Here is a 21845-nt window from a genome sequence, read left to right on the forward strand (position 1 = left end):
ATATCAGATAAATTTATAAGCAGATTCATATTAACGCGGTTTTTATTTAATACGCAACGATTGGACAAAGTTTCAAATATTTGAAATTTGACATATTTTTCTAACAAGAAATTTATATTTATATATAACATTATTGAATAATAATAGATGATGTATAGAGTATTTTTTTATTGTGTAATAATTTTAAGTAGATAATTCTTTTATTATTACATATATTTTTGTGTATTATTATTAAAAAGATAAATATTGGAAACTGTTATTTTCGCTAAAATATTAGTTTCCTATATTACCGACTCTTCTAAATGGCGCTCGTGTCGATTAGAAATTGTCCACTAAATGTTACTAGAGATTTCCATACTTATTTCTAGTTAGTATATGCGAGTATTGTAAGCTGACGGGTATCAAAACATATGATGATGAAGTGACAATTTCATGATCATTGTATTGCGTTTATAAAGTTAGAAAACTATTAATAAGTAATGCGGTAACGTAAATAAAAACAAAAACATTGATTTAAATAAGATAACGATATTTTTACTTCGCTTTTAAATAAGGTATGGCATGCCAGATTTTACACAGAAAGTTCAAACAGTAGATAGATTAGTAAAGTTTCATATGTTATGGATATAATATCGATTTAGTCTAATCATAACATGTTTAGAAAAAAATATGGAATATGTAACGTTTTTTTAATGCTTCTTAATGCTCCATAATAGAACTTTTTCGCACTGTTAATTACGTAACTGAACGTTTCTTCATAATATGACACTTGACTTTTCTCTCTATTGCATATTTTAATTGATAAAGTAAATAAAAGCAAGAATTGTATTGTTTTATATAATAAGAATTATTACTAATAAATTTAATCATGATAATGAGATATTTTGACGTATGTAATTCAAGGTAATACTTTATATATCGGTAATTTATCACATTGCAGGTTAAGTTTAATTGTAACACTGCTTTTCATTTAATTTTATTATATTACTTATCTTATTAATAAACTATATCTTTTTTCTTTGTTTCTGTTTCAGGATAAGTTTGTAATAATCAGTGGGAAATGTCAAACAGCGCATATAAATATTTATTAACAGCGCATATAAACATAAGATATATGAAAATCCTTTGAGTATCTATTACAAGTTATTATACTTAAATTATATTGTCTATAGAAATAACAAAAATTCTTATTGTTACAATGTCACAACCCGATGCTGCTACTGCTCCAGTACCTAATAATCAAAATGGCACAGTTTCACATAATAATCGTACTCTCACTGGTGTTAACGGACCAGTTTTAAATAATAATAATATGAATACTGCGAGGAATAATAATAATCAGAATCCATTATTTAATGTGCGAGATAGATTATTTCATGCAGTTTTTATCAAGGCTGCATTAGCTTATGCACGAACATTTCCACGACCTGTTAGAAGATTTATAGAGTTCATAGTTTTGTTCAAAGTAAGTATATGTTAAAGAGAGATAAGTAATAGAAAATTATTACAATATAACATAGAAGAAAACTGGTTAACAGATTATATATACATATATTTTGTTTTTTTCTAGGCAATATTGGCTTTTTTTGTACTCACTTATATTCACATAGTCTTTTCACGAGCACCTATAAATTGTTTAGAGCATATAAAAGATGATTGGCCACGTGAAGGTATATTAAGGGTAGAGATTCTTAGAAATAAGGGCGAAGATTATAGTATAGAAAAAAGTTATGCAAAAGAAGAGAAGTTACGACAAGAAAAGAATGATATTGGGATACTGTTGCAAGATGGGTAAGTATGATTATTATTCCAATAATATATATATGCTAGTATATAATGCTAGTTATGATAAAATTTATTATATATTATTTAAAATAATCTTCATTCAGAGATTTATGATCATTTGTATTTTTATCATAAAATGGTAGATTATTTTGTATTTTAACAATAGAATAAATTATTTAATAGGCTTATCAATATCGAGCCATCTTCTGTCGACGAAGGGCGAGATACCATTCATCTGTCTACCGAAAATAACTACGAAAATGTTACTTTACCTGTAAACAATGCGGATATAACCAGTACAACAATTTTTGGAGAAACGCAGTATCCGAACTTAAGTACATCTAATGCAACGAGAAGTCCATCATTAACTGGGTCTGATATAAATGGAGAAAGATTAGAGGTATACTTTCAAATAGATTATTTAAAATAACGACTTTTATTTTAAATTTCAAAATAAATAAATGAAATGAAATATTAGTAGAACGTGAAGTAGTATAATTTATTTTAGACATCGATTAAATATATGTTAAACATATTATAACTGGTAAATGCACGACAGGGTAATGCGACGAAGGCGGAAGCATATGATAAAGATAAAGAGATTCACTCTTCAAAAGAACATGCTACGGATTCCGAGAAGACATCAAGACCAGGTAAATATTTATATAATTATTATTACTTATATATATATATATATACACACATAAAATGTTTAATTAATTTGAAATATTAATTATTTGTCATTAGTTCTTCCAGAGGATGGATACATCGTGGAATATTCATTGGAGTATGGCTACTTGAGATTACCTCCTGAAAAACGAGAACAATTAAACATATCGGTGAAAATTGTCACGTTGGATCCATTAAATGATAAATGTTTTGGAGATGCATTTTCAAGATTAATACTAGACGAATTCTTAGGTTACGATGATCTGCTAATGGCAAGTATTAAGACATTAGCAGAGCACGAAGATAATAAAGGTTTCTTGAGGTAAGTAAAACAATATGTAGTACAATAATATACGAAATAAATATATATTTTTATTAATTGTATTATCACACGTATATATATATATATATATTTATCTTATTTGTTTTAGAAATGTTGTAACCGGTGAACATTATCGTTTTGTTAGCATGTGGATGGCCAAAACATCGTATCTCGCTGCATTTTTCATTATGCTAGTATTCGTAAGTATTATTTATATAGCGTTTTTTGTTTTTACATATCATCTTTCTTATCTCTGTATACAATAAGCAAACGAATCTTCGTTAATTTGCTTTATGAAATCCTAGAGAAGGGTTAGATCTTTTTTATTCGTATCTTCATATCTTGTTGTTTCTATTTTTTTTTCCTCGTCATTTGACGAGACGGATCGCTATGGCACGTTGACGTTTGACATCAAAAGTGAGCTCTTGATGTATCGTTTGGAAAGGTAATACCGTACGAAGACTCAAGTTAAATTTACTTTCACGTATACGTTTTCGATGCAGAGTTATTCCTTTCCGTCAGATTACCTACACGATAGAGCAGGGCGTGTAAAAGGATATGGCAATCAATTTAAACTAACCACCCGGCGAGGCAACTCGCACATAGACTTTCAACCCTCCCCTGTCCTCATCACAGCGATCCCTTTGGAGTTGAACCGGTGGTATAAATCAACGTTATTAGGGGCATCATATTCGTTGTGGTGGCCCCAGGCCGGTAATTTTGTATCAAATTGTCATGAAATACATCGTGTTATCCCATGACCGGAATTACAGTATTTGTTAGGAATTCTCTCATCACTATGTAAAACCAAATTCAATCATTCCGGAAGGTGTTTAGGATGAATAACAATTATTATCACGATCATCGTTCGTCTCCTTTTATTAGGAGATTTCTTTTATATATAAAAAAAAAAAAAAAAAAGGGGAAAGATAGAACAATATTCTAGTGTTCTTCCTGTAACGAATCAAAAAATATAATATACTCTAGGGTGTACATGTTCATCGATTTTCTTCCATTATACGCGACCCTTATGAATGCTTCGATTGATGGTAATCGAGGAGGAATAGCAGGAAACGGGGAAAGGAGGGCGGAGTTCTAGTTACGCTCGTGCTGTTACACGTGAATTTGAGTTCGCTTTAAAGGTACTTTGCCTTCGAATGCTACCGCCTTCCTCCCTCTTCCTGCAAACGGTCTACACAGCGGTCACGTGTACGCGACTGTTGTCCGTCCCGTATATCACACCTATCCGTTCTGTCATGTGCATACGATGCTCGTGCTACCATTCCAAATTTACCCTCTTCATTAACACTCCTCGAAATATCTCTTTCATTTTCTTGTTATATTTATATTTATGTCATACGATTATTCTATTATTTTTTTCATATTCATCATTTTCGACCTCATTCGTCAATGTTATTCGGTATTTATATGTTGTTATAGAAACAATTTTATATTATTTAGAAAAAGAGATATTATACCGTGTGATCAATTTCTGTTGCTCCTTTAAATTATCTATTATATAATATTACAGAACAAAAGAAGAAAATATAGGAAGAACACTTTTTCGAGTATCATACGAATGGCAAAGAGTTGAAGAACATATTTTTTATTTTTTTTTTTTTTTTAATATAAGTCAGTAGCAAAAGCGCGATAATGTGTGATAGAATGAGAAAGAATTAGTTATCAATATAGAGTTAGATGTATTCTCGACTATTATCGAATGAGAGGAAATGACAGAGGATAAAAATAAAAAATAAAGATAAGGGGCGGAACGGGGATGGGATGATCGGGGCGGGGGTGGGGGCAGGGGACAAGGAGAAGGGGAAGGGGGGGATGATGAAACAAGAAGAAATCGATAACGATTTTCCAAAGCAGAATTTCTCGAAAAAGGGATGGATGCTTCGTCGTCCCGGTTTACAGTTATTGGGCATCTCACTCGATAATAGATTATCTTCGGTAGGGTGTCAGGTGGTACTTCAATTTCTACGGGTCGAAATACAATTGCATCATTCGTTCAACCCGGTAACCGAGTGCGACCGTCCCGCTTTCCAATTTACTCGATGCTAAACCTTTCTCAGAGCCAGAGACTCCAATGTTCTGCTGCTACTGTTGAAACTACTGTGCCTCTACGAAATATTAACGGAAGCAAATCCTCCACCCAACCCTCCTCCTCACCCCACCCCACCCCCTTCCGATTCAGAATCTGTTCTACGAGATAGAGAGAACGGTAAAGGTTAACGCGTTTTCTCTCTCTCTCTCTCTCTCTCTTTGTAACTTCGTTTCTATCCTCACGCTAGAGATAGTATTCTACATAATGAAAACAACTCCGGGCTCGAGCTAAACTCGAGTATACGAGGAGGAATTAAGCGTGCAAAAGGAATCTCAGTAACGAACGATATTTCTCGAGCATAGAAAAAATATAATTTTTGTTTTTTATTTTTTATTTTTTTTTTTTTTTTTCTAACACCATTACGATCATCAACCTTGTACGAGAATAATTCGAAAACAAAAAATTTCGCGCTCATTTTTATACATTGATACATGAATAATTTTGTCATATATATTTTGATACTTTTATATTTGTGTTTTATTTCGTTTTATTATTTTTTTTTATTAATCTTGTCGATCGATTTATATTCTTACAATGCAATATTTTCCATTGTTTCAGACTGTCTCGATATCTATGTTGCTTCGTTATTCTCATCACCAGATCTTCATTTTTATCGGTAAGTTATAATTGTTGTTATTAATATTGGAAGGTAAATATCATCGTCTTATGATTAGATTAGAAAGAAAGACTTTGAGATATAAACAATTAAAAAAAAAAAAAATGAAGCGTAGCGCTTTAATTCTTTTCTTTCTCTCTCTCTCTCTCTTTCTTTCTTTCTCTAATCTTGTTTTCTTTTATCTGAAAAGTTAATTAGTCATATTGAATTTTACAATTAATTTTTATATATGTTTTTGTTTTTCATGCATAACATGACTCTAATTATAATTTAATAATATAGAACACAGATTTGTATTTTAAACTATTATTTCCATAAACGTATGCATCGTAAAATGCGATGCAATAAACACGTATAATGACACGATTACTATCATTAAAGATAAACGGTACGATGACGTAATGATTGTTTAGTGAGTTACGTCAGATATTTCTCTCTTACTCTTTGCGCGTGTCTCTCTCTCTCTCTCTCTCTTTCTCGTTTGTATCATCATTCCCCTTCTCTTTGACTTCATTCGTTCAAGACAAAGATAAAAATCCTTTATGGCAGCTATCCTCATATTCTGTTGCTTATCGTTGGAACTGTCAGTAGTTTATTCGACGTCCGTCACGATGGAGTTGTCTTTTTTACCATCCTCCAGTTTTTACATACTTTTAATTACTCTGATCGTTATAATCGCGATCAGAGTGATATCGGTATTTTACTTTCAATATACATATTGGAAGAAGAAAGGTGTACCAACTGCATTAAATTTTCCTTTATTCGGTATCAATTGGAAAATGTTGTTCAGTAAAACGTCCTTTGTAGATTACAGTAAGATAATGTATACAGAAGTGCCAGGGGCCAAATACATTGGCAGCATGGATTTTATATCACCCCTTTTGATAATACGCGATCCAGAATTATTGAAGGATATCACGGTGAAACAATTCGATCATTTTCCCGATCATCGTGCATTCGTTGACGAAAATATCGACCCGGTTTTCGGTAAAAACGTATTCTCGTTACGTGGGGAACGTTGGAAGGAAATGAGGAACACTTTGAGCCCGTCCTTTACCGCGAGCAAAATGAGATTTATGCTCGAGCTCGTGTCCAAGTGTTCAGACGAATTCGTTAATTATTTCGTGGAACATCCGGAAGCTGCTAAAGAAGTCGAGATGAAGGATGCTTTTACGAGATATACCAATGACGTGATCGCTACTGTAGCATTTGGGATTTCGGTAAATTCTATGAAGGACAGGGATAATATTTTTTTTCAAAAGGGTGCAGAATCAAGCAACTTTAATGGTTTATTGAATGCGATCAAGTTCACCTTATTACGGGTTTGCCCTGGATTAATGAAATTATTAAGAATCGGTTTTTTAACATCGTCGACTGCTCAATTCTTCAACGATATCGTACGCGAGACTGTAAAGGCACGAGATGAACAAGGTATCATCAGACCGGATATGATTCATCTGTTGATACAAGCCAGAGACAAAGAATCCAGCAATTTGGATATTCAAGATATCGTAGCTCAAGCTTTTATCTTTTTCCTGGCTGGTTTCGATACGTCATCGACATTGATGTGTTTTATGGTTTATGAATTATCGATACATGAAGATATTCAAAATAGATTACGCGAGGAAATTGACGAAGCGTTGCTACAAGCCAACGGGGAACTTAATTACGAGGATCTTTCTAAATTGACCTATCTGGAAATGGTTATAAACGAGACTTTAAGAAAATATCCACCTGCAGTTTTTATGGATAGACTTTGCGCGAAACGTACAGTCCTTCCTCCATTGGTACCGGGTGGCAAAGAAACAATTATCGAACCTGACACCAGTCTTTGGATTCCAATGTATGGTTTTCATCACGATCCGAAATACTTCCCGGATCCGGACAAATTCGATCCGGAAAGATTTAACGAAGAAAACAAACACAATATCAATCCTTACACTTTCTTCCCGTTTGGCTTAGGTCCTAGAAAATGTATCGGCGAACGTTTCGCATTAATGGAAACGAAAGTAGTTATAATTAATATACTTAAGAAATTTATTATCAAACGTACGAGTAAAACCGTTGATCCGGTTGAGTTCGATAACAAATCGTTCAATCTGAAGATCAAAGGTGGATTTTGGGTTAGTTTAGAATTAAGACAAGATTTAGACAAAAAGTAAACATTGATATCGATCGATTTGTTCTAATCAGTTATTTTTGAAAATAACGTTAATGCATAATCTTTGATTATTCATCGTCGAAATGTTTACTCGATGTTGACGATGCGAGAAATATTATTTGAAATTAAATTGATTTATCTCATATCTCGTTGAAACAATTCTCCAATCGATAAATAGCTTTATACGTTAATCTAATTTTTTCTTTTTAAATTGTACGTAAAGCCATAAGCACTATCGCAGCTTGAATAGTAGGCCTAATGCCCGATAATGAGGATAATATTCGCTAATGAGTATTCACGATTCATTGTATTGAATTGCTGCATTGACGTTTTCGAATTATGTATTACTAACAAGCTACGTGAGAGATCAATAAGAGGAAATATGTATATATATATATATATATATATATTATATAATATATACATACATACCTATTTACTTCTATATCATTACACTGAATCATGTTCTATCATATTAGTGTGATGTATCTTTTAATTTCTCTATTTAATCTAATTCATATTTAACCTGATTTATTATAATATTATATATATATTATATTATAAAAATGAAATTAATTATAATTAATCGTAATTATTTTTTTTTTTTTTTAAATAAATATACGAATTACAATGTGTACAATTTTAGAATGGCAAATGGAAAAGAGAAATAAGTATTGTATTATTTTTCTTTTTTGCGAACAAATTAAAATAAAACACATGTATTTTTAATAATTAAATTAATGATAATTAAATCGTAATAATAAATTTTTTTTTTGATATACGTCTACGAATTTCGTTGTAGAAATAATTTCAGGAAATAGAAATGAGAAGGTGAGAGGGGGTTTCTTCTTCTTTTTTTTTTTTTTTTACAAAGAAATAAATTTGGAACAATTTTTTTTTTCTTTAGATTATTATTGTTTTTGCGATGCAAATCTGATAAAATGCGAGACTCCGATCTCAATGGATGTGCAACCTCGACATTAATTGAGTCCGAGCCAACACGTTTGACATGAATTATTTATACTTTCTGAGAAATTGCAATGTTGTTGCAACAATGTTGTTGATTGAAGTCTTCTTAAGAGAACGATGTCGTAGAAGTTGATAATATTACAAATGCGTAGAAAATGTGTAGAGAATCTTTCTTCTATGCCTACCCCCCACTCCACCTCCCATCCTCTCATCCCCCGTAATTATCAGTATCGTGAATACTCGTGGATTCTTTCAAAAACATTTTAAAGAATTATCATTTAATCGAATAGCGATAAGATAATTAAATTTGACACATCTCGTAAGTTAATTGCAATAATAATGTATATAATAATAATAATAAAGAGACTTGTTATTAAAATATTACGAATCTGTATTTGTAAGACAACAACAAAGAAAATATCATCGTGGAAGGGGAGGGGGTGATTGGTTGTTAATTATTAACGATATTTTTCTCGCAATTGTATTACGAATATTTATCCAAAAAAAAAAGAAAAAAAAGAAAAACAAATGTCTGACGAACGAAATAAGAATATTTTTGTTTTAAAACAAATTTTATCCGATAAGGAAAGAAAAGTATCTTTCCAAAGGAATCACATTTTTCATGTTATGTTGTTTGATATTCTAGATTTTTAGTTTTCTATCGATATACGTATAATACAGAGAGAAAGAGAGAGAGAGAGAGAGAAAGAGTTCGATTGTTTACAGGATGTCGAATCTTTTTTCTCTTGGTTGCATATAAATTTGACCCATGGCAAAATCAAGCGGGTGGTTCGGTGGTGGGTAGTCGGCAAACATCTTCGAAAGCAAAGGTATCTTCTAAATCGGTATCTTACTCGTCGTTTCCTTCCTCTTGGCATCAGATCTCTCTCTCTCTCTCTCTTTATGTGTACGTCCCGAGCTAAGTTTCTTCTTCAAAGCTCCTGCCAACTTCCTGGAATATCGCTTTGTACCTTCCTACCGCTCGACTTTATCTTTGAACTAGACGACCGATTGGAGGAAAGGGGGATGTTCAATTTGTCATTTTGTTTGACTAACGCTTTGGTGATGCTCCGTTTCGTTAAGACGATCGATCCGTTCAATTCGACGAAAAATACTAAAAATATTATGAAAAAAGATACACATATATATATATGTGTGTGTGTTTGTGTGTATGTATGCTCATAATTATGAATGTGTGTCTAATTTAAAATTTGAAAGAAAAAAATAATAAATTTATCAGTCAATACAAAAAATATTATGAAAAAAGATATATATATGTGTGTGTTTGTGTGTATGTATGCTTATAATTATGAATGTGTGTCTAAGTTAAAATTTAAAAGACAAAAATAATAAGTTTAATAGTCATTTCACACGAAATTATTTGAAATGAAATTAATTCAATGTAATTTTCACGATATTATCAAAAATGATGAAACGTTGGATAGTTTTTGTTGTTTCAATATTATATAGAATTTATTTAATATTCAAATGTAATTCTTTAAATATCTCGAAACAAGAGATATATGATTTATGGTTACACCACTTTCATAATTACGAACATATATACATATACGTATTTCTACAAATATTTATTATTACATCGTAATACCATCTGATAGTCTAAACATATTTTCGTAAGGTAATCGTTTGAAATGCAAATTTGTATTTAAAAAACAAAAAATCAGTGTTATTTTCCCTCTCTCTCTTTGCACAGTTATTTCTATGTTTTATTCTTAGAATTTCGAATGTTTCACATTTTCTGGCAATTTTTATTAAAGTTTAACTCGTCTTATGTATATTCCATCGATATTTATTTTCGTCTTTGTTATTTTATCGTTTCTCGTTTTGAACCAATCAACTTTATTATCTGAATTTTCTATCAATTTATACTTTCATTCTTTTGGAATATTATCAATATTCCGAAGTCCTTGGGTGAAAAAAGTCACCTTTCTCGTTATCGTTTCGTAGATATATACTCATTGTCAGATATTTTGCGTCATCTCGAAGATCGATATTATCGATTAAGTTTGATCGATCTTGTTGACAACCCGAGTATCTTGAAATCTTTTTTTTGATCGATTACACGGATGGGAACGTTCATTTAAGTGTGAAGATGATTCGATATTGTATATCTGTGTATGCACACGTATGTGGTGGTAGTGTAAAGGATATTACAAATATTTTTATATTAATTTTTTAATAAATAAGATAATAAAAAGTAACGGCTCTCAAAACGTACACGTGGAACGTGACTTTAATTATTTTCTTTTTTTAATCAAACTTCGAGTTATAATTGGGTTCATCGTACTCCTAATCGAAATACGTTATTTTTTCGAGTGTATCGATATTTAAATATATGACCATTAGTCATCTTTTAATTAATACTTTTTCTTTCTTTCTTTTTTTATCTTTATATCGTTCTTATAGCACGTTTGTTTTGATTTTATTCAGCAAATTCTTTCGAATTATCTTTTCTCATGGAAAAGAGAACGCGACGAGGGGTTAGAAACAACGAGGACGCGTATATTGCTCTGACGGGGTAGGAAAGAAAAAAATAAAAAGAAAAAAAAAGAAAAAAGAAAAAGAAAAGAAAAGATGTTAGTATGCGGTAAACGAGATAGTGGTGTGTGGTTTGTAGGTAGAAAACTGTGTTATAAGTAGAGGGGACGCGAAGTAAGACGCCATGGAGTTTTTTAATAACCAACCGGGGAACGGCAGTTAGTTGGCGATAACTTAAAATCTAAAATTCATTGAATCTCCAGGACTGTCGAGAAAATTTGTAACCGACGATGCAGCTCGTATCGTAAAAAAAAAAGACACCGTGGAGGACACGACGCATGGAAATAAAGGAAAAAAGAATGTACTTGTGTGTGTATGTATGAGAAAGAGAAAGAGAGAGAGAGAGAAAGAAAGAAAAAAAGTAACACGAAAAATTGATGCATTAGTTTATAACATAATCGAAATATTGTTTTCATTTTGATCTCGTTCAAATAGATGGGGGTTCAAATGTTTGATTTAAAAATCAATTTCTTTTTTTAAGATTAGTCTTACGAGAGAGATTATACGCGAGAGAAAATTAAAAAAAAAAGGTGTAATTTATTTGTAAAAATCATCTAGGAACTTGCGACCACCATCACCACCACCATCCTCATTCCGTATTTTTTATAATTTTTTAATATTCTTATCTTTTTCTCTCTTCTTTTTTTTTGATCGTTCGTGCATTTTTAACATGGCGTATCCGATGATCAAAGAGAGATAGATAGAGAGAGAGAGAGAAGGGGAGCGTGATAGAGATAGAAATACGTATTAGTTCTTCTAGAATTACTCAGTACGGATTTTGGTTTTATCGCGACGACGGTGTACAGGTAACGGGGGACGCAAACTTCGAGAGAATTTAAATCAAGATTGACAAAGTTTTGAAATTAATTTTTATCGAGTTTCGAAGTGTCCTTCCTCCCTCCCTCCCTCCCCTCCCCCCTGCTTCTTCCTCGAACGAACGCTTCGACCTCGATGCCTTCAGAATGTTCCACTTTCATAATAACCTCCTGCCAAGCGAAGATCCTCCCCGGAAATCTAATAAATATTAAATTCATAGATATACTTATACCGGCTTGCACGGCATCGATGATATTATGTTTCATTGAAGTATCGTGTGTAATATGTATTTCAACGATATCATGAATCATGTATACATTTATTCTATGATTATTATCTTGTTGGTTTTTCTTTTTTTTTTTTTTGTAATTTTATATTCCGATTATTTATTTCATTAATTCTTACGTGTATTTATTTATTTATTTATTTATTTATTTATTTATTTAGCAAATTTATACAATTAATTGTGAACAAATTCGTTAAGTAAATTCAGAGAATAGGATTTTGTTGGTTGAGAAACAAACGAATTACTTTTGGGTAACGTTGTTCAACTTTTCTTGTTAGTTCATTGGGGAATTTTTTTTTGTTTTTTCAAACATTCAAGGCTCAAAGAAGGGTAGGATTATTAAAAAGTCGATTAATGTCACGTGAAAAATGAACGAGAGAAAGAAAGAAAGAAAGAGAAAGAGAGAGTTTATTATTAATCGATAATCTGTTTCTATTCTGTTACAGTGGATCTCCTACAAATGTTGGAATTCAACATGCCGGTGTCGTTTCCAGCTGCATCTCTTTTAACGGTTATCCTGGCATTGGTCGGTGAGTATAATATGGCAAAAGAAAGAAATAAAATAAAAATAAGGATCCTTTTCCTTTTCTCATCTCTTATTTTTCTCTTCTATTTTATTTTTCTTTTTTTTGTTGATATTCACTTGAACACTCGGGGTAATATTAAACACTCCGAGTATTTCGTTATCTTGACGAAAATTTAAGGAAAGTTGTTTCGTAACTTTCGGCACTTAATCGAGTTAAACGTTGGACATCGTCGAGTTTAGAAAGAATAAAGCGAAGAAGTTGAAGTTGAAGTTGAAGTTGAAGTTGAAGAAGAAGAAGAAGAAGAAAAAAAAATCTCCACATTTACACACACCAATATACAGAAAAAAAAGAGAGAGAGACACGTATAAAGGACTCAATGAAATATTTAAGGTCTCCTTTTTACTAAATCAGTAACGGTGGTGGCGTGTTTCGAGAGTCTGTTCGTTCCCTTGTCGGTACGACGTTAGCTCTGTTACAAAGCTGATTGGCCGGGACGGTTAACCGAGGATTCTGCATAAATTTCTGATGAAGGCGCAACAGTTGGGCAACCCGCTCGAAGTCCATTTAGGAAGAGGTCGTCACACGGGGGTGATGGTGGTGGTGGTGGTGGTTGGTGTTGTACTGCCATAGTCCTCGTTATCCTCGTTCCTCCTCGTTTCGATGCCCATTTCCATTTATTTCAACATTCCTGTTAAAGGATCATACTGTTCCTTCTCTCGTCCGTTAACGATTCATTCATTCTCGTGATATTGACGAAAATATTCAATCATTTCAGATTTATCAAAATCATGCTTGTCGTTGTTCTCGGTATTTATAAATCAACTTTGACACTTAGCCATTAATATCATTTGACAAATGTTCAATGAGGGATAAAAAAAAGTTTCTTCAATTATTTCCAATTAATTTTATATAAATATCTGTTAATATTATTCGTTTATATAATCAATTTGTAGCCAAATTCAATCTCGATTTTGTATAATTGTTAGATAAATAGACAAATATACGTATATGTATCGATATTATATAATCACACACAAACACAAACACATACATATATATATTTTATACACTTATAGGTGTAGTCAAGTTAAATTTTGATTTTGTATAATTGTTAGATAAATAGACAAATATACGTATATGTATCGATATTATATAATCACACACAAACACATACACATACATATACATATATATTTTATACACTTATAGGTCGGTGTGTATTATACGTTGGTTGGCTTTTCACTGGCTTATCCTAAAATTCTCTACTCGCGTTTGGATGGTCCGACGGTATCGTGGGGCCACCAGTTGCACGAGAGCCAGCAAAATGGCAAGAGGAGCGTTAAATTTCCGGATTCGCGTTGCTGACTGTAACCCTCTGCTACTATCTCTCTCTCTCTCTTTCTCTCTTTCCATTTCTATGTATGTGTCGGGATATACGTTCAAGCGTATATTGGGTTTAGAGAGGGTAGACTTGTAGAAGGAAAGGAAAGGAAAGGAAAGGAAGCCTCAGGGAAGTTGTTATCTGAAGTAATGGGTTCCGGTTCCTGTGTCGCTTCCTGCCCTTCATCCGTCATCCTTCTTCGAGTTTCTTCTCTGAAAATCCTCACGATTTCCTTCGACCCTCTACAACCAAACCTTTACCTTCCCCTTCTTTCCTTTCCTTTCCTTTACCCTTTTTACTGCATACTACCTTACTCCCGTTTTACTTCGAACGCGTGGTAACGAGTTTTATAGAACATCCGAATGCATTCGTACAAAAATACATATTGCAATTTCTTCTTTTTTTCTTCCCCCAAACCTATGGGAAAGATTTTCTTTCGGCTCGAACTCGTCTCTGATTTGAGCAGCGCACGAAATTGATTTTCATTTTACGATCACAAATTTTTGGATTATACAACACTCGTGGAACTCAAGATAGAATTCGAATAATTTGCATATATGATATTATGATTAATAGTTATGAATAAAAAAAATCGATTAGTCTTTCGTTTGGAGTTGAAATTTTCTCGAGGAAAATAACGAGTAATATTATTATGATTATTTTTCTTTTCGATTATATTGTTAAATGAGTATTATTTATGGTAGTTTACATCGTGATTTAATCGACGCCTGAAATGATGCGTTCCAACGATCTAACGTCGCTGTGAAATCGTCCACGCGTCATTCAGCATTTACTTCCGCTCGGGAACAACGATTTTGCATAATGGAATGTCAAAAGAACGGAGAGTAACCGGCAGAAAAGCGTGTTAGTAACGCATGATCAACCACCCAACATGCTGTAAACGCATTCTCAAGAGTACTAGCAACATGTCGCATTCTTTATATTGTTTTCTCTTTCATCCATTTAACAAACAGAGAGATTCTGAGTTTTCTGAAGTTTTTCTCTCGAGTTAGTTATTCCTTCGAATTTTTCTTAGATTTTCGTTATCGTCGAGAAGAATATTTAACGTAATAACAAAGTTATATACTTGCGCGTGTGTAAGAATCTGATATTTTCCAAAGTTGTTGTTGATTTTTTTTTTTTTATAACAACGTTCTCGTATATATTTTTATTTCTTTTTTTTCCCCCCTCCGTTTCGAAATCAAATTAAATTTAATACGGTTTGGAAAATTCTTGATGATATTAAAATCGTTGTAAAATCGTGACAAAAGATTTATTATTAAAATAAAAATGATGAAATATATATTTTACACACACACACACACACACACACGCGTGGTAAAATAAATTTAAATTGTGTAAAAAAAAAATTAACAATAACGCGTATCATTTTGCATAAACCTATCGGAATTGTTATTGAAAAAAATAAAAAAAGAATTGTTTGATATGATAAAATATATTCATTGTTAGAATCTATTGTTTGAAGAGTATTTCGAGAAATGGGGTCTACACGTGAAAATAACTTTCAAAACGTTATTCACACGTATATCACACATATAAAGGCCACACGAGTTGACCGCTAGTGAAACGTAGGAAAACAGGCTTGTCAAACGTACAGCTGTTGGGATCGTTGTTTCCGGTGGAAATGTTTGATGAAATTTCCAGTGGTCCATTGGTCGTCGTAGTTGTCGAGAAATTTGTAGAGGTACGTACGGTGTGAGGTTTGTATCTCTGTCAACAAAGTGTCGATGTGTTTCTGATGGTACGTAATGGCCATGGAGAGAATTATGCTTCTCTCATAAATAATAAATATCGTTATATACTCAATGTTCATTTATTTCATAAAGGTATTAGGTCATTCCTCAAAAAAATTTTCTTTTCCATATTTTTCATTATTTTATATTATCTTACTGTGACAATTAATAATATAGAAAATAAAAAAAAAGATAAAAGTTATAATAGTATAGAATAAATTATATATCATTTAATGAAATGTAACACATAATATACAGTAACACACATATATATATATAGTAACATATATAGATTTATATATTTTATATAATGTTACTATATGTATATATATATATATATGTATATATACAGTAACACATATATATATAGTAAAATATATAGATTTATAAATTTTATATATTTTATATAATGTTACTATATGTATATATATATAGTAACATTATAATATCTATATATATATATAGTAACACATAATATAAAATATTACGTTAATAAAAATTTATTAAGCAAATAACTTTCGGAACGATCTAATAATACTTGTGCATTATTTAAAATTACTTTTTAGTAGTATAGTTTTTAGATTATTAGATAGTTTTATTATACATATTTATATACAAATGTGTCTATTATAATATATTAGATACATATTCTCTAATGGCAAGCTTTTGAACGATACTCAAAGGACATTGTGGCCGGTCAACGAGAAATATTATGTCCATTAGATCGCGCTGATTTTCGAGGTCTGTGCGAAATTGTCAGCGGTCGGGGTGTAGTCAATGTCGGTAGCATAACTCGACCATTGATTAACCACATTATTAGCCTTCGTTCCTTCAGACAAACCACGTTACACTTTCAACATACTCTCAAACATCCTTTTGCATTTACGAAATTATAATACTTTGTGGAATCGATCGTAAGTTCATTTTGTATTCGTAATGGGCTGGGCTGAGGGGTGGGGTGGGGGGGGCAGTGGTTGGGGGTTGGGGATTCGTTTGTTCGAATCGAAATCGAGAAGATTTTTTTCCTTCGTATTTCGATGTCAGCTAACTTCCAAATGGAACGTCTTTATGAAGGAAAAGAAGAGTTTCTAGGGAAAAGGGTACTATTATTACGATCAGACCTAATACACTTGGTTCTCTCTCTCTCTCTCTTTCTCTTCGAGCCCTTGGCTTACCAACGTGAAGTAATGCTCGGCTAGCATGCATTTAAATGAGTGCATTATCCGGACATTATCCGACGTAAGAAGCCCTTTCGGCGTGAGGACACTCGATATAGAACTGATTCATGTCCCGCAATGTCACCATTTTTAATCGAATCTCAAATGAATATCCTTGATAATCGAGTCTACTCATTTTCCATGCTACAAATATTATTAAATTCGATATATTATTATTCGTCTAATTTCGGAGATATAATATTCGTAATTAAATAGAAATATTATTATATTGTTAAGTATTTTATATAGAGTGTACGTGTAATTATTATTTAATATATATATAATTATTTATTTTGGTATATTAATTAACAGGATTTTGATAAAAGAAAATTTTCACAAAATTTGTATATATATTATATTCTATATATATTTAAATATTCCAAAAAATTTTCAAAATTTGTATATATATATATTATTATATATTTATTTATATTATTATATTTATATATAATTTATTATTATAAATATATATATTTAGATATTCTTCAAATATATATTTGATATATTTATATATTTATTTAGAGTATACGAGATTTTAAACAAATGACGAGATAACTCGTAGTTGATGGGGTGTTAGACAATAATGCAAATTGGTAGTCAATGTGTTAAGAGGGTTCAATATGTATATATATATATATGTATGTATAATTGTTCACGTGTTGCCAACGGCATTTCGGATACAAAGAGGAGCAACGACAGTTGTCACACCAATGGCATTAGAATTCTTAGAGATCCCTGTTTTCTTCGTGTTTTGTGTCACCTTCTGTCTCGGGATCAAGAAACTAATTATCCGACGTTTCGCCCTTAGTCTCCGGCTCATTTATCCTCCTCTTTCCGACTACCTTTATCCACTAGCACCGTCATTCTTACCACCCCTACAATAGCACGTATAATATACTCTCGGTGTCCTTGTTTCTCTTATTTTTTCTTCTTTTTTTTTTTTTTCCTTTATCTTCCTTTCTTTCTTTACTTTGTTTTCCCCCGTAATATTTTGTAGGAAAAACGAATCTTCGAAAAAGGTTTTTCCCTCGAGACGATTATTATCATTTACTATTATTTCGTTATTTTCCATTTTATTTCTCTAACGGCACAATAAAAACGAAGTGGAACGAATTTATTTTTAAAAATCACTTTGGTTTATCCATTCAAAGATTTCGATTATATTCGTTTAAATAGTAAATAACAATACAGGTGTGTATATCCCCTGTTACGAATTAATATTATTAATACAATATATATTAGTGACTCGTTAAAGTTTAATTTATATCGTTTAATTATTTGAAGTACAAATCGCGTTATTGTATAAACGGTTATTCGAATACTAGGATAGTTGTTGGATAATGGAAATTTCAATGTAATAATTTAACATCAAGTAAAATGACGTTAACAAGAAAATATTATCGTACAACAATACTAAAGTAGAACCGTGTTTTCTAAGAAATTGTGTTTACGTATATTTACATATCTTTGTTAATCGCAAAAAACCTGTTATACTTATCGCAAGTTTTTTTTCTTTTTCTTTTTTTCTTTCTTCTTCCATGCGGGATGGAATTAAGAAGTCAATGTTACTTGCAACCATGTCAACTTATACCGAGCGTTATTAATCACATTTCAGACGGGGGTATTTTTCAACGTACTCGTTTTACACTCTCGTGACCTGCCGACGACACGCCCTGGCATGGCGGTACTTCTTTTATTATTTCCGTGTGCTCCCCCGTGGCTTTCCATATCGTTACAATGCATTAGGAAACACGCCATTAGATATAGTAAGACTCACACAATCACTATTATATTAGACGTATAATGTTACGGTACTTTTGTTAAATTCTCTTATTTCGTCTTGCTGTTTTTCTTCTTCTTCTTCTTTCTTCTTCTTTTTATTTAACTTAAAAAAAGTAAATTTCCGTTCTCAAATTTTTAAAATGATTCGTTTCATGGTTTCGTATATATTTTTTTGACAACAAATAATTTCAAAAGTTTAGTTCATATATTTAGTAGAAGGATTGATTTTGTTTGCTAAATAATTAAGTTATAATACGTAATATAAATTTCGCAGTTTTATTTTTTTATTATTTAATAAATTTTTTAATTTTTTAAATTTAATTAATTCAATTTACATTTTATTATTATTTATTACTTTTTTGTTTTATTAAATACGAGAAACAAGAATCGTGTCTTTTCCTTTTCTTCTTTTATTTTTTTTTAATGCATACTCGACGAATTAATCGAACCCACGTTTAAAGAAAGAGAAAGAAATAACTATGGAAGGTAATCGATTAAGTTATCTCATCGTTTCGATATTACAACGAAATTACGATCATACGAATTTCGCAAATTAGATCAAATTTTGTTTTAAAGTAACTACACGTAAAAATTATTTATAGAAAGTTAACAAGTTTAGTCAAATTCACGTTGAAAGAAAGAGAGAGAGAGAGAGAGTGAGAGAGTGAGAGTGAAATAGAGATAGATAGATAAATAGATAGATAGATAGAAAGATAGATAGATAGAAATAGAGATAGAGTGTAATCGAGTCAGTTATCTCATAATTTAAATTGCAACGAATCGTAATCGACTCGGTGTAACTACGTTGAGATTTAAGAGAGGCTCAATGTGCGTTTTCGCACGGACGTAAAAACGAGTATTCGCGTGCGACCACCACCACCATCACCATCACCATCACCAATACCAACACCATCACCAACACCATCATCATCACGATCGAGTCATGCATCGTCTCGTTTTAACGCACATAACGGGGGAGGAGCTCACGTATAATATTTTATCGTGGAAAACGTTCAACGAATCACGTGGTACCCATCTGTCGGACTTTTAATTGCGTGGAAACTATTCGATTAATAGCAGTACAGCTCGCGCTCGAACGAATCTTCGATGGTAGCCGGTTACCAGAAAAAGAGAGAAAGAGAGAGAGAGAGAGAGAATATCGATTATACGCTTCGTATACGAATTGTTTCGAGTTTGTCATGATTAAGGTCGTACTTTACTATTTAAACTTTTGATTCCACGAAAATATGCTTTCCCTATCACTATGGGTTTCTCTATTTTCTTTTTTTTTGTTTGTTAAATTTAATTTTTAATTTAATTTAATTTAATATATTTTTTTTTTTCTAATGTACAATTTATATCAAGATAATGTGTATGTGTTATATAGTATAATATTATAATTTTCTTTTATAACGAAATATTCTACTTTTTTTAATTTTTTTTTTGTTCACATTAGTTCAAGTAAATATTTTCATTTTCTACGATCGCGAATATTATCTCTTAATTATTTGAAATATGCGATTATATAAGCAACGTATAATTTACATATATTTTTATATTATATTATATTATATTTTACATATATTTTATATTATATTATAATTTATATATATTTATCAGATATGAATTTTACTCGATGAACAACAAAAATGCAATTAAATAGATTTGAAGTATACTAATGCGATGTTTAAGTTATGTATAACACACATACACGCACACACGCAACACGCGTGGCATTAATAGGATTAATTTTATTCAACGTTTCGGAAGGAAACGAACGATCGTGAAGAAACCGAGCGACGTGTGAGTTTCTGATTACAAAGAAAGTCACATTCAGTCTATCCTTGTACTGGAAGAAGGTAGAAAGAAAGAAAGAAAGAGAGAGAGAGAGAGAATGTTTAAGAAGAGGGTAGCATCGAGTCTTATAAACTTAACAGCATAGGATCATTAGTCACTATCATTCCTACTTTTTTCTCATTTTTTTCGTGCACGAAATAGAACTTCCTTCTTTATTTATTTTTTCTTCTTCTTCTTCTTCTTCTTATTCTTACCTGCGAGAGATATAATCAAACGTATTCGAAAAATATCGTAAGAATATTGTTTTGTTTTTTCTTCTTTTTTGTTTTCTTTAAATATTTTATCGAAAGTATTTTGAAAAGACAAAATAATTTAACTTTGACATTTTAATTCTAATATTTATGTAAAATTGATTTATTACGTTTATTACAGGTATGGAAGCTATCATGTCGGAGTTCTTTAATGATACCACAACTGCATTTTACATCATATTGATAGTTTGGATTGCCGATCAGTACGATGCCATATGTTGCCACACACCTGTAACGAAAAGACATTGGTTAAGGTAAGAGAAATAGAAAAGAAATATACATATATATATATATTTTGATAGGAAAAAAAGACAAGAGATACATGTAATAAAAATAAGAAAATAGAAAAATAGGGAGGAAAAGATATAAGGAGAAAAGATATGTCCAAGTATCAAGTAAATATATCAAGTAAAATATCTTGTATCGTATCGTATCGTACGTTTACTACTCGTAAATAATATCTTCAATATATATTGAATACGATGGTAAAATAATCGATGTATATATATATATTATTTTATATATTTTTTTATATTTTAAAAATTTCTATATATATTAATATAATAATATTATATTATTTTATTTTATATTATAATATATATATATTATTTTATATATTTTTTTATATTTTAAAAATTTTTATATATATTAATATAATAATATTATATTATTTTATTTTATATTATAATATATATATCGATTATTTTATATATATATATATATATATAAATATATTATTTTATATATTTTTTTATATTTTAAAAATTTGTATATATATTAATA

General features: G+C 31.0%; 2 protein-coding genes across 2 annotated transcripts; both read left to right on the plus strand.

Moving 5' to 3' along the window:
* The first annotated feature begins 293 nt into the window (after positions 1-293).
* Positions 294-21333, plus strand: LOC122522897 (membralin). Its single transcript, XM_043644260.1, has 10 exons — positions 294-554; positions 1035-1465; positions 1571-1791; positions 1969-2185; positions 2345-2438; positions 2533-2776; positions 2886-2976; positions 5445-5502; positions 12740-12823; positions 21184-21333. The coding sequence occupies exons 2-10, from the start codon at positions 1199-1201 to the stop codon at positions 21318-21320; spliced, it is 1413 nt and encodes a 470-aa protein (XP_043500195.1). The 5' UTR covers positions 294-554; positions 1035-1198; the 3' UTR covers positions 21321-21333.
* Positions 6063-8318, plus strand: LOC122522894 (cytochrome P450 9e2-like). The gene has a single exon (XM_043644258.1). The coding sequence runs from the start codon at positions 6114-6116 to the stop codon at positions 7662-7664; it is 1551 nt and encodes a 516-aa protein (XP_043500193.1). The 5' UTR covers positions 6063-6113; the 3' UTR covers positions 7665-8318.
* Positions 21334-21845: the final 512 nt, after the last annotated feature.

The sequence above is a fragment of the Polistes fuscatus genome, unplaced genomic scaffold, assembly GCF_010416935.1.
Source record: "Polistes fuscatus isolate 324 unplaced genomic scaffold, CU_Pfus_HIC Scaffold6, whole genome shotgun sequence".
Classification (NCBI taxonomy): Eukaryota; Metazoa; Arthropoda; class Insecta; order Hymenoptera; family Vespidae; genus Polistes; species Polistes fuscatus.